The sequence below is a fragment of the Rhinoraja longicauda genome, chromosome 33 (genome assembly GCF_053455715.1).
Source record: "Rhinoraja longicauda isolate Sanriku21f chromosome 33, sRhiLon1.1, whole genome shotgun sequence".
Lineage (NCBI taxonomy): Eukaryota > Metazoa > Chordata > Chondrichthyes > Rajiformes > Arhynchobatidae > Rhinoraja > Rhinoraja longicauda.
The window spans coordinates 14441602-14465322 of NC_135985.1; the positions used below are offsets into that span (position 1 = coordinate 14441602).

The window sequence follows — 23721 nt, forward strand, 5'->3', positions numbered from 1 at the left end:
GAGAGAGAGAGAGAGAGAGAGAGAGAGAAAGAAGAGAGAAAGAGCAGCAGAGAGAATTAAATTGGTTTGAAGCAGATGGGCAAGGGAAGGGTTTTATGAACTTTACCTGCCTTAGTTTCAACTTGATATCATCCAAGCCTCCGACCTGGTCCCAGGGCACGGGTCTGAAGTCAGTCAGGCCAATGCTGCTCCGCAGAGAGGAGGGAACACGATCTTCAGCGCCTCCTGGAAGTCTGCCAGTGTAATCGGCTGCTTCACCGAGCCCTTCCTCAAAAAAATCAGAAGTTTAATAGCCGGGGAAAATAAGTGATTTCAACAAACAAGCAAGGCTGGAGGATTGGCCAAAGTACCTGGATACTGCTAACAGGGGTTATGGTACAGCATAGGCTAAAGTTTATGGGGGAGGAGGAGGAGGCTGCTTCAGAGAACATTGATCCACAGCAGTTCCCTGGTCTATGTAATGACCAGTAGACAAACTATTCATTGAAACTTTATTGTCACATGTACCAAGGTACAGCGAAAATCTTTGTTTTTGCATACAATGTACAAAGTACGCAAAGAGTCGCCACGTATCTTGGTGCCGACAAAGTTACAAATTACTCATTATAGTCCCAAAGGTCCCTCTTTGCCCCCCCCCCCCCCGTTCTTGGCTCCCACCCCCACCTATCCTTTCTGGTCCTTCAACGAGGGGTGTGCCTCCTTGGACTAGAGAAACCTGCAACGATTTATGTCGTCTCACATGGAATTCAGTTCTTTGGTCCATGTTGGGAACAAGCCTCTGATGAGGTTTGGAGCTCAGTAGGTTTGGTAGATTATTGGGGAGTAAAGTACCATTTGAATGCAGTGTTGGTGATCCCTTCCATCACTTCAATGAGAATAATTAGCTGGATTGGATTTGTCTTTTTTTTTTTCTGAGCAGGGCATAATTTTCTGTATTGCCAGGGAGGTGCCAGTGTTGAACTGTGCACAACCAGCTTACCTAGAGGCTAGTTCTGGTACAATATTCTATTTCCATCGCCTTCACTGAGGCCAGTCCTCTCAGCTATTTGCTCACCACTGAATCTGCAATAGCAAGGATTTGTGGATCATCTACTTAATATTGCGGCTGAACATGGTTGAGAAAGCTTTGGCCTTGTCTTGGCTGAAGCATTCTTGATCTTGGGACCCACATCTATCATGTGTTCCTCGTCATTGTTAAGGAAGGTATTCTTGGAACATCTCCTCCCATTGCCACTTTATTCGTATTACTATTCTGCATCAGACACAACAGAGCTTTGATCTGATCTGTTGATTGTGGCTGGCTTGGCTCTTCACACTGTCTGCTCTGCATGCAGATAGTTCTATTGCATCCCTCTATAAACCGGCATGTTGTTTTCCTGAACATCCCTTGGGCTGACTGTATCGGCGATGTGAGGAATCTGCCTGGTCACGAGGCTGCAGATGATGGTAGCAAACATCTCTCCTGCTACTAATGGGCTAGAGCATCTCATGGCTAACCAGTTCAATTCAACATCACTTTGCACGATTCTATTTGGCTTAAATCTCACACTCACTCCACTGGGAAGTGGGATCAGAGGCTGGCCTCTGCACCCAGCCTCAAGGTTTCAAGGCCTGTTTATTCAAGTCAAGTTTATTTGTCACATACACATACACGATGTGCAGTGAAATGAATTGTCACATGTACCAATTAAGGTGCCTGGGTGTTTCTGGCAGTTTGTTTGTCTCCATACCTGGGAACTGCGCCTGATGACCTGCAGCGCGGCCTCTCGACACAGGGCTGTCAGGTCAGCCCCAACGTAGCCACTTGTTGCTTCTGCCAGCCAGGACACATTAACATCAGTGCTCAGAGGCATCGGGGCGGTGACCGCTTCCAAAATGGATTGGCGTTGCAACATAGTAGGGACCCCGATTGTGACCTGGAGGAAGGAACAGAAGTGGGTCTGATGTCGAGTGCAAAAATGCAATCGTAAAACCAGCAGGATTGGACCAAGAAATGAGGAAGTCAGTGAATGCACTGCTGCAGCCAGGGAAGGGGGCACATTTACTGCTCAAACAGGTTGAATGGATGGAGCATGGTGGCTGGGGCAAGACCCAGTTCTGGTATATAGAAATCCAATTCTCCCCTCATTGTGTCACTAGTGAATGTGGAAACACAGAAAACATGGTTGCGTGAAGGGCAGGACTGGCAGCAATTGTTCCAGGGTGGTGATCAATGGTGTTTCGCAGGTGTTGGAGCCGGGAGCATTGTTGTTTGTGATGTATATAAACAATCTGAATTAAAATGTAAACAGACCGATTAGCAAATTTACTGATGACACACAAACAATGGGAGTTTTAAAAGATTCACGAGGAAATAAAGCTGTTGGCGATGTGGACGAAGAAATGGTAGATGGAGCTTAATACGTAGATTCGAGGTGTTGCACTTTGAAAGGCCAAATGCAAGGAGAAAGTATATAAGATATAGCAGGGCCCTTAGCAGTATTGATTGGATACAAATCCATAGCTCCCTGTAGGTGACAACATAAGCAGACAAGGTGGTAAAGAAGGTGGAAGCATGTTTGCCTTTAGTCGTTGGGGCCATTGGAGTCGTTTAGTATTATAGCCACAAAGTCGAGTTGCTGCTTTGTTTAGGCCACATTTGGAGTATCATGTACAGTTCTGGTCACCCCATTACAGAATGGATATGGAGGCTTTGGAGGACACAGAAGAGGTTCACTAGGATGTTGCCTGGATTAGAGCGTATTAGCTGTAAGGAAATCATATATGACAATAAAATACTCCTGCCTCATGAGAAACTAGCATCGTGTCAAACTACTATACCACATTCGCCGCATCAATCATATGCTGGGAACTTTTCACAGCTATTCAGAGGGAACCTGATCAGTCATAGGGGTAATGAGTTGTATTGCGAAATGTAGTCTTGCTATTTTAGATGGGCAAACATCTCGGGCTGGACTCACTGGGCCAAAGGGCCCATTTGGGTGCTGTACGATTCTAAATAAACAGCATACCAAGTTCCACAGAACATAATTGGTCTAATATTTCTGACAAACGTACAGCTTGAGAAATTGTCTACAATTGCTTTTGCTACATTTGAAATCATGTTCCCCACCTACTGCACCTCTAACTCAATCCATGTACAGGCAACTACTGGTTCCAGGTGAAGCCTGACAGTGGTCTTGAGCGCGATCAACGACTCAAGTAACTAACAGGCTTAGCCCGGAGGGAGTCCAGGGGGAAAGAGGCTCAGTCTCAACCCGGTCCCTACTTCCCTGGGGTGGGCTCGCCCCGGCTATTGCTGCCTCCCCTCCCTCCATACACCGACTCCCGCTGGGCGCAACCCTCACCTCCCGATCAAATCGTCCTGGCCTTCTCAGTGCGGGGTCCAATGCCTCGGGTCTGTCCGTGGCGGCCACTAACACGAACGTCCGGTCCGGGCCGTCGAACAGGCAGAGGAGCTGCGCCAACAGTCGGTGCTCGGCGCCCTGGCTCCGACCCTCCCTGCGGGAAAACACGGCGTCCAACTGGTCGATGAAGAGCAGGCAAGGCCGACGCTCGGCCGCGGCCCGCCCAAAGAGACGCCGGAGACGGCGCTCGCTATCCCCGGGCCGCGGCCCGAGCAAGGTCGAGGCTGAGGCCTCCAGCACCGTGGCGCCCAGCTCCCGGGCCAGGCAGCGCAGCAGACGGGTCTTGCCCACGCCCGATGGCCCGAGCAACAGCACGCCCCGCGGGCAGTCCAGCCCCAGGCGCGCCGAGGCCTTGGGGTAGAGGAGCGGCCATGCCAGCGCCTCCCGCAGGGAGGTAAGAACAGGCTCGGGCGCCGGCCCCAGAGCCTTGGCCGGGGCTCGGCTCTCGGCCCGGTACTGATCCAAACTCAACACCTCGGCCACCTGCACCTCTGCACCTGCCGCCAACAGAGCGGCCCCGGCGGCCGGTGGATCCAGCCAGACGACCTCGAGCTGGAGCAAGGCGCCGGGACAGGCCGAGGCCTCGGGGTCTGCCACCCGCACCACCAGCCCGGCGCTCAGGTAGACGCCCTTCAGCAGGCCGCGGATCAGCGGGAGCGGCGACGGAGGCTCCGGGCCGTTGGGCCGCGCCGCCACCACCGCCCGCACACACACCCGCCTGGCCCTACTGCAGCCGACGGGCTGCAACTGCCCGATGCCCAGGCTTAGGCCTCGGGCCCCACAGTCGGGGAAGCCCGGGCTGGCGCACTTGGTGTCCAGTTGCACGAAGCCGTCGGCGCGGTCAGCCCGGGGCCAGGCGGAGCAGAGGGCCAGGCCGCCGGCCACGCACACCCGTAGCGGGGCGCCGAGGCGCACGGCCAGCGCTGCCAGAGCCCGGGGCCCCAGGCGGCAGCGCTGGGAGCCGCGGTCCCGAGCATCGGGCGGCAGCAGCCGCAGCTCCGGCCCCTCCATGGCGCAGCCGCCGGCACCGTTACCTGGGCGATCGACTAGTTTCCGCCAAAGATACTAGAGGAACAAGATGGACCACTCCGTTGAAATCGCCTATACTGAAGCGTAGCACGCAAAAGAGCGTAACGTCCGCCATTTTAGTAGGCAAAACCTGCCGTCCGTTACGCCTCTCGCAGTGTAATCAGTGTTTTGGGGGAACAATATGTGTGATGATACCATAAAAATACATAATATATCTCATCTATCAGTTCACAGATTTTTGTTACTTTTCTTTAAAAATGTTTCTGCCTACTAAAATGGCGCCATAACATACTACAGTTTTTAGGGTCGAGTGGTTTATCTTGCTCCTCTAGTATCTTTGGTTTCCGCCGGAAGCCTTCCAGTCGGACTATGAGCCGCATCTACAGCGACGAGCGGCTGCGGGTCGGCCCGGTACACCGGCAGCAGCTTCCCGGCTGCTGGGTTCCGGCCGCCGCGACACCGACACCATGGTGAGGCCCCGGGGGACTGCGCGTGACCCCGCCCGCCGCAGGCGGAAGATAGGACTAAAGATGGACACAAAATGTTGGAGTAAGACAACACCTCCTGGAGAGAAGGAGAAGGGTCGAGAACCTTCTTCAGAAACGCCACCTATTCCTTTTCTCCAGAGATGCTGCATATCCCGCTGAGTTACTCCATTATTTTGTGTCTATCTTCAGTGTAAACCAGCATCTTCAGTTCCTTCCTACACAGAAGATAGTACTGCTCGGTGAACCTTTTGTAACTTTGTCAGTGCCAGAAACATGGCGACTCTTGTGTTTTTTTTAACCGGGTTCTATGCAAAACAAAACATTTCATTGTCATACATGTGACAATGAAGTATCATTGAACCACACTAACTCGGTGCTTGTTTACAGTGGTCCCGGGGCGGTGCTGGAAGGGGAACTGCGGCTGGTGACCCGGCATCAGATCGAGGACAAGACCGACAACAAGGTGAGTGGGTCCGTCGGTGTCGGTACTTGGGTGGGGACGGTTCTGGGGTAACGGGTGACAGTGGGTGGGTGGGTGGGGAGGGTGTGATAATGTTGGGGGATTGTACGGTAATTCGGGGCTAGGTGGTGTCGAGTCAGCCCCTCCTGGGTTGTGGGGGAGTTGGTGGGACAGTACTGGCTATGGTATGGAGGGGATTTCGGAGGAAAAGTGCAGCGAGGAGTGGTTAAGATCAAGGAATGAAGCTGCGACCGAAAAGCAATAATCGGAGGCTGGTCCGAGCAGAAGCATGAGTGCTGAGCAGGGGTGGCCTTTAAGCCCCTCACGGCAGTCACCTGGTCATCTTCCATTTCATCTGGAGATCCAAGGTGTGAAATGTAGATGTTCAGAGAAAGCCTACAGAAAGGCACCCGATGTGGATTTCATCCTGAGGGCCACCTTTGCAGGATTGCATCAAGTGTCTCAACCTACTGAATTTTTACATGTTCCTGGTGATTTGTAGGATGGGCCTGGCCTATGTTATAGAACATTCCCTTTAATTCGATGGTGCTAAAGCACCTGACTCGTTTCTGGACAATTTGTACATTCTCCTGGCAGCCAGTGATGTCAATGTGAAGGTCAGAATGCCATGTGGGAAATACACCCATGTTAAAGCCATGATTAGCAGTCTGAAAAATGCAAATGTAATTACCATAATTCTAACTTGTTTGTGTTTCTATTAATATGTAAGTAATCAAATATGTATTACCGTACCATGTTGATTTTTTTGCATCTTTTGCAGTACCGTTACTTCATTCTATATATTCAGCCAACAAAAATCCACAAAAGAAAGTTTGATTCTAATGGAGCGGAGATTGAACCAAACTTCAGTGAAACCAAGAAAGTCAACACTGGATACTTAATGTCATCCTTCAGTGAGTTAGGTTGCAAATGAGACGCTTTTTCATCGAATGGGGTCCACCTCGGGGGGCAAATACCGTTCTGATACTTTGAGTATCAGAGTCATTGGTTCTTTGGGAGAGGTCCCCATTTCCCAATAAATGTCAGTGACTTTCATGTCTCTCACTTCACTCTGCTATATTTCCATATCTCCTTGCAACATCGAGTCCAAGCAAGCTCAATGAGCCATTTCATTCTCCTTATTTGTCTTCCCTGCAACCTATTCTCTCCACATTCCCAAGAATTCTCAGCAGATTCTACCACTTACCAATATACTAGGAGCCACTTAAAGCATTCAATTAATCTATGAACTTGCGTGTTTTTGGGATGTGAGAGCACAGGAGGAAATCCACGTGGTCACAGGCAGATTATGCAAACTAGCACTGAAAGTACCAGAGATGCAGATTGAACTTAGGTTGCTGAAGCTGTGAGGCAGCAGCTCTGCCAGAAGAACTGCATTGCATTTTCCCACTGTTTCCATCTCTAATTCCACATTCCTCGCCACTTCTCCAAAAGTGAGATTGGCTTCCCTGAATCCTAGATGTCCAGTACACCAGCTTTTATATTGTGCTGCACAGTTCTGACACATTTAAACCTGATTTCACTGTCAATTCATGAAAATGGGAATCGAGCTGGTTTTAAATCCACATTTTAGCAGGCTGCTGGCTAGCATTTACACCCACTGACTGTAACGGTACCTTTCCCCATCCTCTCAGATGAACCCACCACCACGTGCCATTCAAGATCTCTTTGTTGCTGCCCTAGAACAGGCCTTTCTGCCTCCTCTCCTCGCTATGCTGTCCTTAGCATTTGCTTACATTTTAATTGTTCGCTGTTATGATGTTATTTACCTGCGAATCCTATTATCTCCACATGATCCTGACCTGCTGAATTTTTATTTCACGTGACAGTTGAGATTGGAGGAGTTCAAACCTAAGAGGCAGGAATGGACAGACTAGTGAACAATCGGTTCCATTGAGAACTTGGAGTTTCAAGGGCATCTGAAGAGGCATTATTTATAACATTTGTAGTTATAGAGGATTGGTTAGAGGACAGAAAACCGCCAATTATTATTTCCGGTTTGGCAGGCTTGTGATGCCACCGTGAAGGGTTCCAAGCTCTCAGCTTTTCCTAGTTTACATTATTGACTGATGAGATGACAATATTACATATCCAAGGGTGGGTGGGAAAATGAGCTGTGAGGATACAATGAGTCTGAAGGATCTGGGCAGGTCAGGTGAGTGGGCAAGAGGTTGGCAGATATATGTAATCTCATATTAAAAACTTTTAACGGAAAGTGGGATTTTTAAATGAAGAGGAATCAAGTACAGGAAGTCTGCAGATTATGACTGAGCTCTGTTCCTGAGATCTGTTTGTAAGTTATAAATGAACAGACACAGCTGTGTAAGGAGAGCGAACAGCCAGCCAGCCAGCCTCACTGACTCAGTGAGTCAAGTGAGTTTATTCAGCATTCCCAGTGCTGCTTGACTCAGTGGGGGATGTTATGTGTGGGGGTGAGGGCGGGGTAAGGGAAGGCACATAAAAATGGCCCATTGCCAACCAGCAGGAGATACCTGTAGTGCCGCGGCAGTCAGCAAGCCCGTCCCACTGGTCTCCAAAAACTCACTCGTATGTATGGGTTGTCCACAATCCAGGTTTTTGTAAACCTGGGGAGACCCTGGATACATTGGTGTACTGAGGGTACTGGTCTATTAGAAGCAGTCAAAAATATCTTTGCACCAATTATGGGAAATGAGCATTGCTGGCAAGATCAGCACTTGCCCTCATTGAGTATCGTACACCTCTGTAGCTAAAGGTGGATGTACTTGCTTTGGAATTAATAGATATACCAGAAGAGGAGATTTCGTTGGAAGAGATGGTCTGGCCCAGCTTGATAGGGTAGATGCTGGGATATGTTCTCTCATTGGAAAGTTACAAACAAGAGGACACAGCTACAAAATGATGGGGTGGTCATTCAAAACTAAGATGTGTAGAAATGACTTCTCCCAGAAGGTGGTGAATCTCTGGAACTCTCAGGTGGTGAAGGCTGGGTCATTAGGTATATTTAAAGTGGAAGTAACATATATGGAGAGAAATAATTGAAAGATCAAGGAAGTGCGGGTTATGTGGAACTGGCACAGAAGTGGAATTGGGCCAGCATGTATCAGCAATGATCATAATGAAGGGAAGGGCAGGTTTGAGGGGGCAAGTGGCTTATTCCTGCTATTTGCTTGTGAAATCTACTGCTAATTCTCTGGTTGTTAAGTGGTAAGAGAATGGTTGTAAACCTGGGGAGGTTAAGGTGTCCATAGAGGACAGTTACCTGAAGCAAAATGTTGAGACTATTTTGGCCTTTGTTTCTCTTTCCCCTTTGTTACACCATGTGACAGAGGTGGAAGCTAAAGGACAGTCGGATAAGATTTCGACAGAAGAGTTGAAGAAGTTGATTTACAAACCAGAGCTGGTGCAGATCTCGGAGAAACACACCCCAGACCAAAGCCTTGCATTTTGGATCACTGAAGAAGAGATGGGAAACATTGAGCTGGAGGTCGGAGCTGCATTGCGTTTGAAAACACAGGGCAACAGCCCATTTATCCGTAAGTACTGCGCTGTGGAATTGGCTGAATGGTAAAACTGGAAATTCTCCAGAACTTCTCACTGTCTACAGATTGTCCCAGACAATTTACTACTGAAATGTAATCGCTATTCACAGAACCTTAATGGTTGGACTTTTGGCCCATTATTTCCGTGCCAGTCAGAAGGAAACCTAATGGCTTCATCCCACTTTCCGCACCAGGTTCACAACCCTGCCAGTCAGAGCTTTTCAAGGACACATCCAGCTGCTAGTTAATTCATCTTGGGGGTATCTGACTGTCCTACATCCCAGGAGGGAGGTTCCAGGAGGGGACTCCCAGGAGGCAACTTCCAGAGTCCCACCAGCTTCTCGGTGAGAAACATCTCCCTATTTCCCCAAAACCTTCATCCAATTATTTTACACCACTCTGTATCCTTGGTCAATAGACAATAGGTGCAGGAGTAGGCCATTCAGCCCTTCGAACCAGCACCGCCATTCAATGCGATCATGGCTGATCACTCTCAATCAGTACCCCGTTCCTGCCTTCTCCCCATACCCCCTCATTCCGCTATCCTTAAGAGCTCTATCCAGCTCTCTCTTGAAAGCATCCAACAAACTGGCCTCCACTGCCTTCTGAGGCAGAGAATTCCACACCTTCACCACTCTCTGACTGAAAAAGTTCTTCCTCATCTCCGTTCTAAATGGCCTACCCCTTATTCTTAAACTGTGGCCCCTTGTTCTGGACACCCCCAACATTGGGAACATGTTTCCTGCCTCTAATGTGTCCAATCCCCTAATTATCTTATATGTTTCAATAAGATCCCCCCTCATCCTTCTAAATTCCAGTGTATACAAGCCCAATCGCTCCCGCCTTTCAACATACGACAGTCCCGCCATTCCGGGAATTAACCTAGTGAACCTACGCTGCACGCCCTCCATAGCAAGAATATCCTTCCTCAAATTTGGAGACCAAAACTGCACACAGTACCCCAGGTGCGGTCTCACCAGGGCCCGGTACAACTGTAGAAGGACCTCTTTGCTCCTATACTCAACTCTTGTTACGAAGGCCAACATTCCATTGGCTTTCTTCACTGCCTGCTGTACCTGCATGCTTCCTTTCATTGACTGATGCACTAGGACACCCAGATCTCGTTGAACTCCCCCTCCTCCTAACTTGACACCATTCAGATAATAATCTGCCTTTCTATTCTTACTTCCAAAGTGAATAACCTCACACTTATCTACATTAAACTGCATCTGCCATGTATCCGCCCACTCACACAACCTGTCCAAGTCATCCTGCAGCCTTATTGCATCTTCCTCACAATTCACACTACCCCCCAGCTTAGTATCATCTGCAAATTTGCTAATGGTACTTTTAATCCCTTCGTCTGTCATTAATGTATATCGTAAATAGCTGGGGTCCCAGCACCGAACCTTGCGGTACCCCACTGGTCACTGCCTCCCATTCCGAAAGGGACCCATTTATCCCCACTCTTTGCTTTCTGTCTGTCAACCAATTTTCTATCCATGTCAGTACCCTACCCCCAATACCATGTGCCCTAATTTTGCCCACTAATCTCCTATGTGGGACCTTGTCGAAGGCTTTCTGAAAGTCGAGGTACACCACATCCACTGACTCTCCCCTGTCAATTTTCCTAGTTACATCCTCAAAAAATTCCAGTAGATTTGTGAAGCATGATTTCCCCTTCGTAAATCCATGCTGACTCGGAATGATCCTGTTACTGCTATCCAAATGCTCAGCAATTTCGTCTTTTATAATTGACCCCAGCATCTTCCCCACCACTGATGTCAGACTAACTGGTCTATAATTACCCGTTTTCTCTCTCCCTCCTTTCTTAAAAAGTGGGATAACATTTGCTATCCTCCAATCCACAGGAACTGATCCTGAATCTATAGAACATTGAAAAATGATCTCCAATGCTTCCATTATTTCTAGAGCCACCTCCTTAAGTACCCTGGGATGCAGACCATCAGGCCCTGGGGATTTATCAGCCTTCAGTCCCATCAGTCTACCCAAAACCATTTCCTGCCTAATGTGGATTTCCTTCAGTTCCTCCATCACCCTAGGTTCTCCGGTCCCTAGAACATTTGGGAGATTGTGTGTATCTTCCTCAGTGAAGACAGATCCAAAGTAACGGTTTAACTCGTCTGCCATTTCTTTGTTCCCCATAATAAATTCCCCTGCTTCTGTCTTCAAGGGACCCACATTTACCTTGACTATTTTTTCCCTCTTCACGTACCTAAAAAAACTTTTGCTATCCTCCTTTATATTATTGGCTAGTTTACCCTCGTACCTCATCTTTTCTCCCCGTATTGCCTTTTTAGTTAACTTTTGTTGCCCTTATTTAAGAAAAAATGCAGGAGCATTGTAGGCTATCCGAAAGACTTTTCCCAGGCTAATTTCTGAGTTGGGACAGTTTCAATGTCACAGAAGTTAGATCAGGTATTCGTTGTCATCAGAAGAATGAGCGATGATTTTATCAAAACACATAAGATAAGTCAAGTCAAGTCAAATTTATTTGTCACATGCACATACACGATGTGCAGTGAAATGAAAGTGGCAATGCCTGCGGGTTGTGCACAAAAAGAATTACAGTTATAGCATATAAATAAAGTTAATAAGTTACTATTAGTGTCGACAAAAATTTAGTCTCTGGGGTTATAAAAGTTGACAGTCCTGATGGCCTGTGGGAAGAAGCTCCGTCTCATCCTCTCCGTTTTCACAGCGTGACAGCGGAGGCGTTTGCCTGATCGTAGCATCTGGAACAGTCCGTTACTGGGGTGGCAGGGGTCCCTCATGATCTTGCTTGCTCTGGATCTGCACCTCCTGATGTATAGGTCCTGCAGGGGGACGAGTGTAGTTCCCATGGTGCGTTCTGCCGAACGCACTACTCTCTGCAGGGCCATCCTGTCCTGGGCAGAGCTGTTCCCAAACCAGACTGTAATGTTGCCGGACAGGATGCTCTCTACAGCCCCAGAGTAGAAGCAATGAAGGATCCTCAGAGACACTCTGAATTTCCTCAGTTGTCTAAGGTGGTAAAGGCGCTGCTTAGCCTTACCCACCAGTGCGGCAATGTGCGTTGCCCACGTCAGATCCTCTGCGATGCGGAGTCCCAAGTATTTAAAACTGCTCACCCTATCCACAATAGACCCATTTATCTCCAGTGGTGTGTACGTCCTTGGATGTTTAGCCCTTCTGAAGTCCACAATCAGCTCCTTTGTTTTAGTAACATTCAAGAGGAGGCTATTGTCCTGACACCAGAGTGCCAGATCAGCCACCTCCTCCCGGTAGGCCTTCTCGTCTTTGTTGGAGATCCGGCCCACCACCACAGTGTCATCAGCAAACTTGATGATGGAGTTTGAGCTGAACCTGGCCCCACAGTCATGTGTGTACAGGGAGTACAGTAGGGGGCTAAGGACGCAGCCCTGGGGGGATCCTATGTTCAGGGTGAGGGAGCTAGATGTTTGTTCCCCCATCCTGACCACTTGAGGCCTGGCAGTGAGAAAGTCCAGGACCCAGGCACACAGAGGGGTGCTAAGCCCCAGTTCCAGCAGCTTCTCAACCAGTCTGCTGGGGACTATTGTGTTGAATGCTGAACTAAAGTCAATGAACAGCATCCTCACATAGCCCCCCTGGCTGTCCAGATGAGAGGGAGCGGTGTGTAGAACCTGGGAGACCGCATCATCCGTGGACCTGTTCGGACGGTATGCGAACTGTAGTGGGTCCATGTTGCAAGGAAGGAGGGCGCAGATGTGCTTCTTGACTAGCCTCTCAAAGCATTTCATGACAACCGAGGTGAGGGCCACCGGTCGGTAGTCATTTAAACACGCTGGAGAGGCATTCTTTGGCACCGGTACAATGATGGATCTTTTGATCCAGAGAGGACTTGGCAGTGCAGATGTTGACGTTACCACAAGGGGCAGAGTCTTGATCGAGGGGACACAGTTAGACAATAGGTGCAGGAGTAGGCCATTCGGCCCTTCGAGCCAGCACCGCTATTCAATGATCATGGCTGATCATTTAGTTATAAGTTCTAAGATATGGGGGTGGTCATTTAAAACTGAGGTGCATGGAACTTTAAATCCCCAGCACTACATCCTTGCTTTTATATTCTAGTCCCTTGAAAATGAATGCTAGCATTGCATATGCCTTCCTTACCACTGACTCATCCTGCAAATTATCCTTTTGGAAATCCTGCATTTCAAGTCCCTTTGCTTCTCTGATTTCTGAATCCTCTCCCCATTTGGAAAGTAGTCTATGCCTTTATTCCTTCTAAGGAATAACTGTAAACTTTGCTGCGCTGTATTCCATTTGCCTCTTCTTTGCCCCCTCTCCCAACCTGTCCACACCCTCTGCAGATTCCCGGCTTCTTCAACTTGCCCTCCGCCTATCTTCGTTTCATCCACAAACCTGGCCACAAAGCCATCAATTCCATCATCAACATGTAACAATTGTTCTTTTGAATGATTGAAATACAGGAAGGTGTGCAGTGCTCTCCAATAATGCAAGTACTTGATTTTCAGTTACAGTAGCCAAATTGGATGCTGGAAACGTGACCAAATGCAACTTTGCAGGTGATAAAAAGGCAGGAAATTCCTGGACCGACAATATATTTGCTACAAAGTCTAAAAACGAGCAAGGGGATAAAGGCAGCAGCCGAGGAGAGGGTGCTGATGAGGATGAGTGGGTAAGTTATGGATGGAAAATGCCCACTTCACAAACTCCTATTAGGAAATGTGTCTGACATTTTGAAGAGGTGAACTTATTGTGACGTTCATTGTCACTTGAATTGAACCACAAGGAAGTTGGCAGAGTGAACCCTCACTACGTGCTGTTGTGAGAAAAAGAGTTGTATCAGAAAGAACATTAAATGCATTTTGTTAAATGAATGATCAGAAAACTTTGCAGTCAGACAATGAACTTTTCTTTAGTCAATTACAATTGGACTAACAAAGTATTAAATGATTCTATAAAATGCTAAGATGAGTAAGTACTTGTAAAAGGAACAAAATAAAGAAATCAAAAACAAAGACATTATCAGAATGCACACAGTATTCCAAATAAGGTCACGGCTTAATGGAGGTGCATGAGTTTGATCTAATAATCTTTACTGGTACGAGCGGCAAGGTTAACAAAACTGGCACTGAATCCTCTGTAGTGCTACGTTTACTAAGGAAAGGTGGAATGGAAGAGATGGGCAGTGCTGAGATATGAATTTTACTCAAAATCAGGAAGAACAATATTTGGGTTGAGAGTAGTCCAAATGCTTTCTAACTGTTTGCCCAAAGACATGGCCACTTTCAGTCAATAAACAGTGGGAACTTGTAACAAGAATAATGCAATAGTTATGGGTGACTTAACTGGCACAGAGTGAGCAAATTAAACTGGTAAGAGTGGTCTCAAGGACAAGTTCAGGGAATACATCCAAAATAATTTCAAAACACAGTGCTTTGTGGATCCTAGCTGGAAGCAGTCTATTTCAGATCTAATTGTATTTTAAGAGACGGGATTAATTAATGATTTCATTGTAAAGGATCCTCTGGAAAAGAGGTTTCTTGCCTTTGTCTGAAACTGGTAACATAAAATCAATTGTATTAGATAAGAAGGGAGAGTAGGCTGAAGTAGATTAAAAGATAAGATGGTACATAAGCAGTGGCTGACAGTGAAAGAAGCATTTGCAGAAATGTTCAGGAACAAAGATTGTGCGGGAAAGGGAATCCATCTGTGGGTATTTAGACCCTGAGGATGACATCGGGCTGAAGGAAATGATTTTGAATGAAAGTTTAAAAAAAGACAGAGTGAAAACTTCTGTAAATGTATTTCGAAGAAGTCAGATATTGGAAGAAACAGAGCAATTCATGACGAGGAATAAAGAGGACCTATTCCTCTTAAATAGGTCAATCCAAGGTAGGCCCTTCACTGTGAATGGCAGGACCCTGGGGAGTGTTGCCGAGCAGAGGAATCTAGATATGCAGGTACCTAGTTACCTGAAAGTGGCGTCACAGGGAGATAGGATGGTCAAGAAGGCTTTTGGTACATTAGATTTGAATATATAATAAAAAAAGACATGCAAGTTCAGGTATTGGTGGAATGTCACAACATTTTCTAAACAGAACCTATAATTAGAGCTAGGGTTTGTTGGAGATGTGTTCCTCGGCTCCCAACCAATTCCCCCCAATTTCTTTTCTCTTTGCATGCACGGCTGATGTCTGTATTGTAGACACGAACACTGTTTTAAATGAGCTATCTGTCTTCGGCAGTTCAAGTTTTATATTTGAGGAGTGATTTGTTTCATTAGTAATTTTAATGTTTTAAAAATTTAGTTTAGAGATACAGCACGGAAACAGGCCCATTGAGACATGCCGACCAGCGATCCCCGGACAATTTTAACAATTGTTTTTGCCTTCCAGGATGATTGAAGGTTCAGGCAGTCAGCGAGACGATGAAATGACCAGCCCTGACTACGCATTATTTTTTACACTCCCTCTCATCTTTTGACTTGTTCTTAAATTGGCACTAAAATGTACTTAGATTCTAAGACCCTTTGGATTTACCAACTGCAGAACACTATTCAAAGAAGCTTGGTGTTTTGCTCGAAGGTTATATCTGAACTTCTATGCTTTTCTTTGCTTTTGAACTAAATCGCATATCTAATGCCTTTCCTGAACCCGAGCACTGTTGCGTGTGTTGAATTACATTCTTCCTTCTTCTTTGGCACTTTATGCTTAGTCCGAGAATATGGGTTACTGATGAGCTGGCAGCAAACCAATGTCTGGGGAAAAGGTTCAATTTTTGCTTTTATTTGAAATGAATTTTAGCACAACTCTGAGGGAATATTGGTCAGCGAGTGCAGTGTTATGTGTCAGTGATTTGTTTGGGTGGGAATTGACCTGCAGTGAACCAAGGTGAGAGTTAGTGATTTACTGAGCTGAAACCAGGTTATCTTCGCATTGCATAGGTTTGAAGTTCATAAGTGAACTCTGGTGAGCACAACATGAGGTTGCAAACAACAGTTTATTTTCAAAGAGAGGATTGGTCAGTCGTCGGGGAATAGAGATTGTGACGGAGTTGAAGATGATGGCTTCATCCTTCACTGTTAATAGGAGGAAATTTCCACTCATCTGTTACTGGATGTTGGACAAGTAGCCTGATGATGCAGTTACAACTGAGGGGCCAATGGAGGTGATAGTGGGGTCAAGCCAGGTGAGATCGAAAAGGGCAGGTGGGATTAATCCTTGACAGATTCTGGAAAGGAAGTGATCCTGTTACAGGAAATATCAAGAGTGTGTGGATAGATAAGAATAGAAGCAAGTGTGTGCTGTCCCTACCAGAAGCTTTTTGGGATCAAGGGTTAACAAGGTCAGCATGTTGAGGAGGGAGAGATGCTGAGGCTGATTTGAGCCACTCGTACAGAGCCAGGACAGAACCTCTCCAACCGGGGCTGGGCCCAGCATTAGCCAACTTTAAACTTTGAGAAATTCTGAGAGATGCAATGGAAAAATATGTGCTTTTTATTAACTGTTTTTAACATCCTTTTGTTAAAGTTTGCTTGCCTGTGAACAATATATTTGTACTTTTTTTACTCTAATGCTTATTAGTTGTTTATTTGAACAAAATTTAAATGTTCTCAATGAATAAAAGTTATCAAATGTATTTTAATAATTTCACTCTTCTTCTGTTAGCGATTCGGAGAACTCTCATCTGTTTTCTGTGCTGCACTGTTGTGTAGATGGCAGGCTTTCTTGGATGGGACAGGTGTAATGGATTCATGGGATCAGGTATTTCACATTACTGATGCCATCTTAATGCAAATGTAGCATTGTGTAGGACAAGATGTTAATACTCTGCAGATAGTGAGAACTGCTACATGTGTATGAAAAGGAATAGACAAGCTAAGGGAAATGTGTGTAGAGGAAATGACATTGATTCTAAATTATTTTGGATCAGTCTTCATAGTAGAAGATACTTTAAACATAATTGACAAATCAAAAAGCTGCAAAGAGAAACCTGGGAACCATAGACCAGTAAGCCTAACATCTATGGGAGGAATGTTACTGGCGAGGATTCTGAGGGATAAGATACACATGCATTTGGAAAGACAAGGGATGACTAGGGATAGTCAGCATGGTTTTGTGCATGGGAGCTAGTGTCTCATGATTTAGAACGTTTTGAAGAAGTAACCAAGACAGTTGATGATGGCAGGGCCATTGACGTCTTCTATATGGGGCTCGTTTGTTTGGATGGGACCGAACGGCTTGTTTCCATGCTGCACGACTATGATGCATTGGGGGCTTTGGAGTAAATTCAAACAATCTTTATGTTACTTGAGGAACTGGACAATAATGAGGCTAAAGGCTGATGTCTACTGGATTATGGTCAACTTCAGGTCTTAAAGGAAGTAATTACAGAGATGGTGGGTGTATTGATTGTAATCCAGCACCAGAACACAAAATAGCAGGAACAGGCCATTGAGCCTTCCCTGCCATTCAGTATGATTAAGGCTGATCTATGCAGGCCACAGCTTCCCTTCTGTATTACAATTGCTCAAGCTATCAAATATTCATCCATCTTCACCGTATATATATCTAGTGATCTGCATCTGCCTTGGAGGCAGAGAATTCCATTCTATTAAATGGAAACACAAAAACTGCAGACGCTCTAATGCTGAACAAAGAAAAAGTGCTTGTATCTTGTGGTCATCACTTCCGTAGAGTCCACCGGAGGCTATACTAGGTGTCCCTGGGTGTAGGGACATTAGGTGCAGGATAAGCCAATTAAACTACAAACCTGTACGTCTTCGTAGTGGGAGGAAACCGAAGATCTCGGAGAAGACCCACGCAGATCACAGGGAGAAGTCGGTACAGATAGCATCCGTAGTCAGGATCGAACCCGGGTCTCCAGCGCTGCATTTGCTGAATGGCAGCAACTCTACCGCTGCACCACCGTGACCGCCCTGGAAGAACTCAGCCACTCAGGCAGCATCTGTGAAGGCAATACAATGCAATACAATACAATATATCGTTATTGTCATTGTACAGGGTACAACGAGATTGGGAATGCGCCTCCCATACGATGCAATAATTTAATTAACTAGTCAGTATTAATTTAAACAACCCAATGAAACAAATTGTAACAGTTATAAATCAAAACAAAATGCAAGTAGATCTGTACCGGATCACTGTGCGATGTGACCATCCGGCTCAGCAGGACTGGTTCATAGCAGCTATGGCCCTGGGGATGAAGCTGTTCCTGAGTCTGGAGGTGCGGGCGTAGAAGGCCTTGTATCGTCTGCCCAATGGTAGAAGTTCGAACAGACTGTTGCAGGGGTGTGAAGAGTCTTTGCGGATGCTGGTGGCTTTTCTGAGGCATCGTGTGTTGTAGATGCCCTCCAAGGCTGCTAGCTGTGTTCCGATGGTCCTCTGAGCTCTATGGACTACCAGCTGTGGAGTCATGCGGACAGACGACGTTTCCGGTCGGGACCCTTCTTCAATCGTCTGTCCATTTTCTCCACGGATACCGCCTGACCACCCGAGTTTCTGACGCTATTAAATCTCGGTTGAAATCCGATTTCTCCGCTGCCAGAGCTCCAGACGCCGTTCTGGGAATCCTGAGTCAATGGTGGTTCGCCTTGCCCAGAGGCCACCACGCACAGGAATACACTCTATCCGCGTTAGTGAGGGGTGCGGCATCAACCCCTGGGGAAGACGGAAGGGGGCAGCACCGCGCCGGCAGGGGGGGCAGCATTGCACCGCACCGCGCCGGCAGGGGGCAGCACGGCGCCGCCGCGCTCGGTCAGGCGCGGTTGTTAACAGAGCCGGAAGCGGTGCAAGCCGTCCGGAAGTGGTGGACGATCGGGAGGATGATCAAGGCGATCTTGGTGTTTAACAATCATGGGAAGCCGCGGCTCAGCCGTTTCTACCAGCACTTCGTGAGTAGGCGATCTCGGGACAGGCCTCCTCCACGGGATACCGCACCCATGGGGCGAGCTCCAGCTTCATGCCTTCCCCTCTGGTCTGGGACTGCCTTGCCTTGGGGAACAGGCTGTGGTTTCTCCATCTTACCTGTGCCCCTCATGATTTTATAAACTCCTCCGAGGTCACAGCTTTGCTCCCTGAAAGACAGTTCCACCCTCTCATTCTGACTCACGCCTCCAGTCCTGGTAACATCCTGGAGAATCTATCCTGCACTATTTCCAGTTTAACTACATCCTTTATATAGCTGGGCGACCGGAACTACACACAATGCTCCAAGTGCTGTCTCATCAATGTCTTGTAATATGTCATCCCAACTTTTGTGCCCAAAACTTGACCGATGAAGGCAAGTGTCCAAACACCTCCTTCGTCACACCTATGCCTCCGCTTTCATGGAACTACATACCTGCACTCCTATGTCTGCTCAACAAACATCCACGGCGCCCTGTCATGCACTGTCTGTGTCCTGGTCTGGTTTAACTTGACAAAATGCATTACCTAGGAGTTAAATTCCATCTGTCATTCCTTTGCCCACTTTCCCAGTTGCTCTAGATAGCCTTATTCACCCTCCATTATACGACTAATTTTGGTCGTACTAATCACACTAATAAAACTTACTAATCACACCACTTAGATATCCAGATAATTAATATACCCAAACAATGGATCCAACACTGATCCCTGTGGCACGCTCTTGGTGACAGGCCTCCAATCTGACTCCTTCCACCTAATCAATTTTGTATCCAATTGGCTAGTTCACCCTGGGTACCATGTAATTTAATCAGGACTGGCATACCATGCAGGACCTTGTCAAAAGGGATTTTGAGGTTGTGACAATCTCAAAGAAAGGGGGGACCATTAATTCGAGCTTTTATTACACAGAGGAGGCAAATCCTTGGAATTCCTTACCCCAGAGGCTGGGTCATTGAGTTTATTCAGAACAGAGATTGATAAGTTGTGGACAATTAAAGGGCAGGAAAATAGATGATGAATGACCACATATATAAGGGCTAGAATAATCTCCTCCCTCTCTTCCTTATCTTATTATACACTACCAGTCTAAAAATTAATTGTCCACCCCCACTGTCTGCAGTCTGTCCAGTGATTAATTTTGTACTCAATGTTACCCTTTTAATTCAATTGGTTTTAGTAATAAGTGATTGCTGCTTCATATATTTTTTTAAACAAGGAATGTTGAAGGGAACATGATTGAAGAAATCTTTATGGATAGGTGTTTAATAAAGTTTGGATCAGTTTTCTCATGGAAATGTAAAATACATTGTTATTCAGGGAAAGATGGCAGTTTGGTTCACCAGTTATCAGTTAATTATAAAACTAATTAAGCAATGGTGTTTGTGCTGGAGGTGTTTGTATTGAGGTCTAAACGTGAGTATCAGAAGCTGTGAGGGGAATTCTGATGGAAACTAGTGCCTTTCATAATTTATAAAATTATGAAAGACATAGATAGGTTAGACAGAATCTCCCAGGGTGGAAATGCCAAATGCAACAGGACTTACTTTAGGTGGGGTGGGGGAGAGGAAAATAAACTCACGAGCAGGCCAGGAATGGAGGGTTTTAGACCACATACAGGTGGATGTTTAATTTGGCGTCAAGGTTGGCACAGACATTGTGGGCCGAAGGGCCTGTTCCTGTGCTGAACTGTTCTTATGTACATTTGCTTTTCATGGTTTATTTTAACTATCCACCAATGATTTATGTTTGCAGATGATAAGGGGAAATAGGGGGGAAAATAGTTTAGATATCAGAAAGACATCACTGGAAATGGAATTTATTGGGTAGAAGTGATGCATTTTGGGGTGGCCAAGACATGAGAATGCTGAATAAATTATGGATTTTTTACATTGTAGAGGTACCTTGACTGCATTTCCACAAACCTGAAGGTAGAAGGGCAGGTAATATGAGTGTCATTGGCTAGTTGCCTTTACTGGTTGAAGCATGAGTGAAGAGAAAGGAGGCCGTGCAGGACTGCATAAATCTCTTGTTAGGCCATAGCTAAGATACCGGATAGAGTTCGATAACCAGCCTGAAGACTGGATGTAAAGTACGCGAGGATTTAAAGAGAAATTGTGTAGAAGTGTAATTATGAAGAGAGACTGTGAAGTCTGGGATTGTTTTCTTTGGATTAGAGAGGCTGAGGGGTTATGTGAGTTTTATTACATTTCAGGCAGTCAGGACAGGGCCCTTAGTCAGGATTCCAGCCAGTTGGAAGCAGTAAATATAACATCCCAATGCAAGAAAGGAGTGAATGTCAGAGAGAGAGAGAGTCATTAAGCATGAAAATACAACCCATGTAGCCTAACATCTTTCTGAAAGCTGGCAGAGTGGAGAAATTGTAGCAGGACATTGAGAAAGTCTTAACCAAACTGGCACATTGAACATGGTTTAGTGCAAGAGAAGTCAGATTAGACAAGGTAGATTTTTTTTGAGTTATGGTTCAATATTGCTTTATTTGTCACATATGCAACTGCACAGTAAAAATATTTTCCCATATATTACACGTGCAGGCGCTGCCATGTTTTGGCACCATTATTGGTCCATGCGCTCGATGTACTGGAGCAGTTTCCATGAACAGATTTCCCTCTCTTATCCCGGTCTTCTTTGTGTCCCGGGGATGCCTCCTGTAGCCTACCATTAAGGCCGGTCCACCCTCCGACCGGCCCATGCTCCTCATCACATGTCTCCAGCTCCCTCCCCGTTACACCGTCCAATGAGCCTTCGGCCAGGTTACCGGTCCTGCTGGGTTCGCTGTAACTTGTGTGTGGATTGCCAATCTACTCCATCCACCTCACATCTGTCGTTACTATAGATTGCAAGGGCTGAGGTTCTGCAACGTCTCTGCAGGATGTTGGTGAGGCCATATCTAGGTATGGTATAAAGTGGTGGTCTCCTTTATGTACTTGAGTTGGAAGTGGATCAGATAAGGATCACAAGCTGGTTCTGGGACAAAGGGGTTGAGTAGTTTGGGTTTGTGCTCCTTGCAACTGATTGTGTTTGTTTTATGTCTTCAGTCGGAGGATATGCAACAGCAGATTATCCGTGAAACTTTCCAGCTGGTGTCCAGGAGAGATGAAAATGTTTGCAACTTTCTGGAAGGTGGCAGGTAAGTGGTGCTAGAGAACAGCGAGTTCTAGCAGAGAGCGACGGTTTACGGTGGGCCCCAGTCTTGGCCTGAGACCAGTAACCAGAAGTCGATCACCCAGCCCTTTAAGCCTCCACCGCTGTCATCTAGATCATGGTGATCTTTACACCCTTTCCAGTTTAATTGCATCCATCCTACAGGAGGGAAACAAGAAACATACACAATACTTCAAGTGTGGTGTCATCAACGACTTGTACATTTGTAATATATCCCAACTCCTGTACTCTGTGCCTTGACTAATGATGACAAGTGTGCCAAACACCACCTTCACCACTCTGTCTACCTGTGCACCTATTTTCATAGGACAAATAATAAAGGACAATATATCATTTGCCTTCCAACATGCATGTGTAGTTCCACACCCTGACACTTGGGGGCCCTGGTAGAAACCATCTACAGCAAACATCTATATATCTCTAATGCATTCTGTGGATAAGTGCAGCTCCAGTAACTGCAGAAGCTGAATATCATCCAGGACAAAGCAATTCACTGTATTGGGACACCTTTTACCACTGTAGACCCTCCCTCCCTCCACCACCGGCACAAAACGGCTGCAAAATACACAGCAGCTCCTTGCCCAGCCTACTCCCACAATCCTCCCAAACCTGCAACCTCTGCATCAAGGGCAGCAGGCACGTACACATTCTCTCTAGGGAGGATGGTGAACTGACTTGCAAAATATGTTGCTAGCCTTTCATCTCTGCTGGGCCTGAGTATTAGAACTCCCTCTTTAATGGCACCGTGGGAGCACCTTCACTGTTAATGCCCGTGGCTGGCGGCGTTAGGGAAAGGTGATAAATGCCGTCTTTGTCAGATCCTAAAAATAATAAATAAGCAAGACAAAGGGACATTCCTGGTCAAACTCTGGCTCACGTCTGCATCCAACCCTACTCCCTTCTTTCGGCACCTCAAATGCATATGCAACAATAGACAATAGACAATAGGTGCAGGAGTAGGCCATTCAGCCCTTCGAGCCAGCACCGCCATTCAATGCGATCATGGCTGATCACTCTCAATCAGTACCCCGCTCCTGCCTTCTCCCCATACCCCCTCACTCCGCTATCCTTAAGAGCTCTATCCAGCTCTCTCTTGAAAGCATCCAACGAACTGGCCTCCACTGCCTTCTGAGGCAGAGAATTCCACACCTTCACCACCCTCTGACTGAAAAAGTTCTTCCTCATCTCCGTTCTAAATGGCCTACCCCTTATTCTCAAACTGTGGCCCCTTGTTCTGGACTCCCCCAACATTGGGAACATGTTATCTGCCTCTAATGTGTCCAATCCCCTAATTATCTTATATGTTTCAATAAGATCCCCCCTCATCCTTCTAAATTCCAGTGTATACAGAACCTTCCCTTTTACCTCTATCTCATTATCCAGAGACGCGCCTTTTCCTGTGATTTGTGCACTTCTATATTAGTGCACTGCTTTTGATGTTTATAATAATCACCAGTATAGATTTGCAGAAACCTTTGTTGGCTAATCTTCCAAGGGTAATCTTGAGCTTCCAACTACCTTTCACATCGACCTCTCCACCTTTGGTCGCTGATGTTGCTCCCAGGAAGCTCAATAGAGCCTTGTTTTCCGACTGGCTATATTACAGCCTCCCTGGTTTCAACATAATCAGCTTCTTCACCAGCATCTCCCATTTCCAGCATTTTGCTTTCT

The 23721-nt window shown here is 46.5% G+C and overlaps 2 protein-coding genes across 3 annotated transcripts in view; one reads left to right on the plus strand and one right to left on the minus strand.

Annotated features, from left to right (window-relative positions):
* The window catches only part of afg2b (AAA ATPase AFG2B), a 10505-nt gene extending 6071 nt beyond the window's left edge, over positions 1 to 4434 (minus strand). The window contains 4 exon segments of the mRNA XM_078427179.1: positions 107 to 207; positions 210 to 264; positions 1731 to 1916; positions 3348 to 4434. Of these exon segments, the coding sequence (XP_078283305.1) occupies positions 107 to 207; positions 210 to 264; positions 1731 to 1916; positions 3348 to 4418 (1413 nt within the window). The 5' untranslated portion in view covers positions 4419 to 4434.
* Positions 4435 to 4788: 354 nt separating this feature from the next.
* The window catches only part of LOC144609012 (AP-3 complex subunit sigma-2), a 48476-nt gene continuing 29543 nt past the window's right edge, over positions 4789 to 23721 (plus strand). The window contains exons 1-6 of one of the 2 annotated variants that reach the window (XM_078427327.1): positions 4789 to 4906; positions 5312 to 5387; positions 6166 to 6298; positions 8714 to 8920; positions 13447 to 13610; positions 21924 to 22015. In XM_078427327.1, coding sequence (XP_078283453.1) covers positions 4806 to 4906; positions 5312 to 5387; positions 6166 to 6298; positions 8714 to 8920; positions 13447 to 13610; positions 21924 to 22015 — 773 coding nt within the window. In that variant the 5' untranslated portion in view covers positions 4789 to 4805. Of the gene's footprint in view, positions 4907 to 5311; positions 5388 to 6165; positions 6299 to 8713; positions 8921 to 13446; positions 13611 to 18701; positions 18852 to 21923; positions 22016 to 23721 lie in introns of those variants that run through there. The other variant, XM_078427326.1, reaches the window with a different exon arrangement.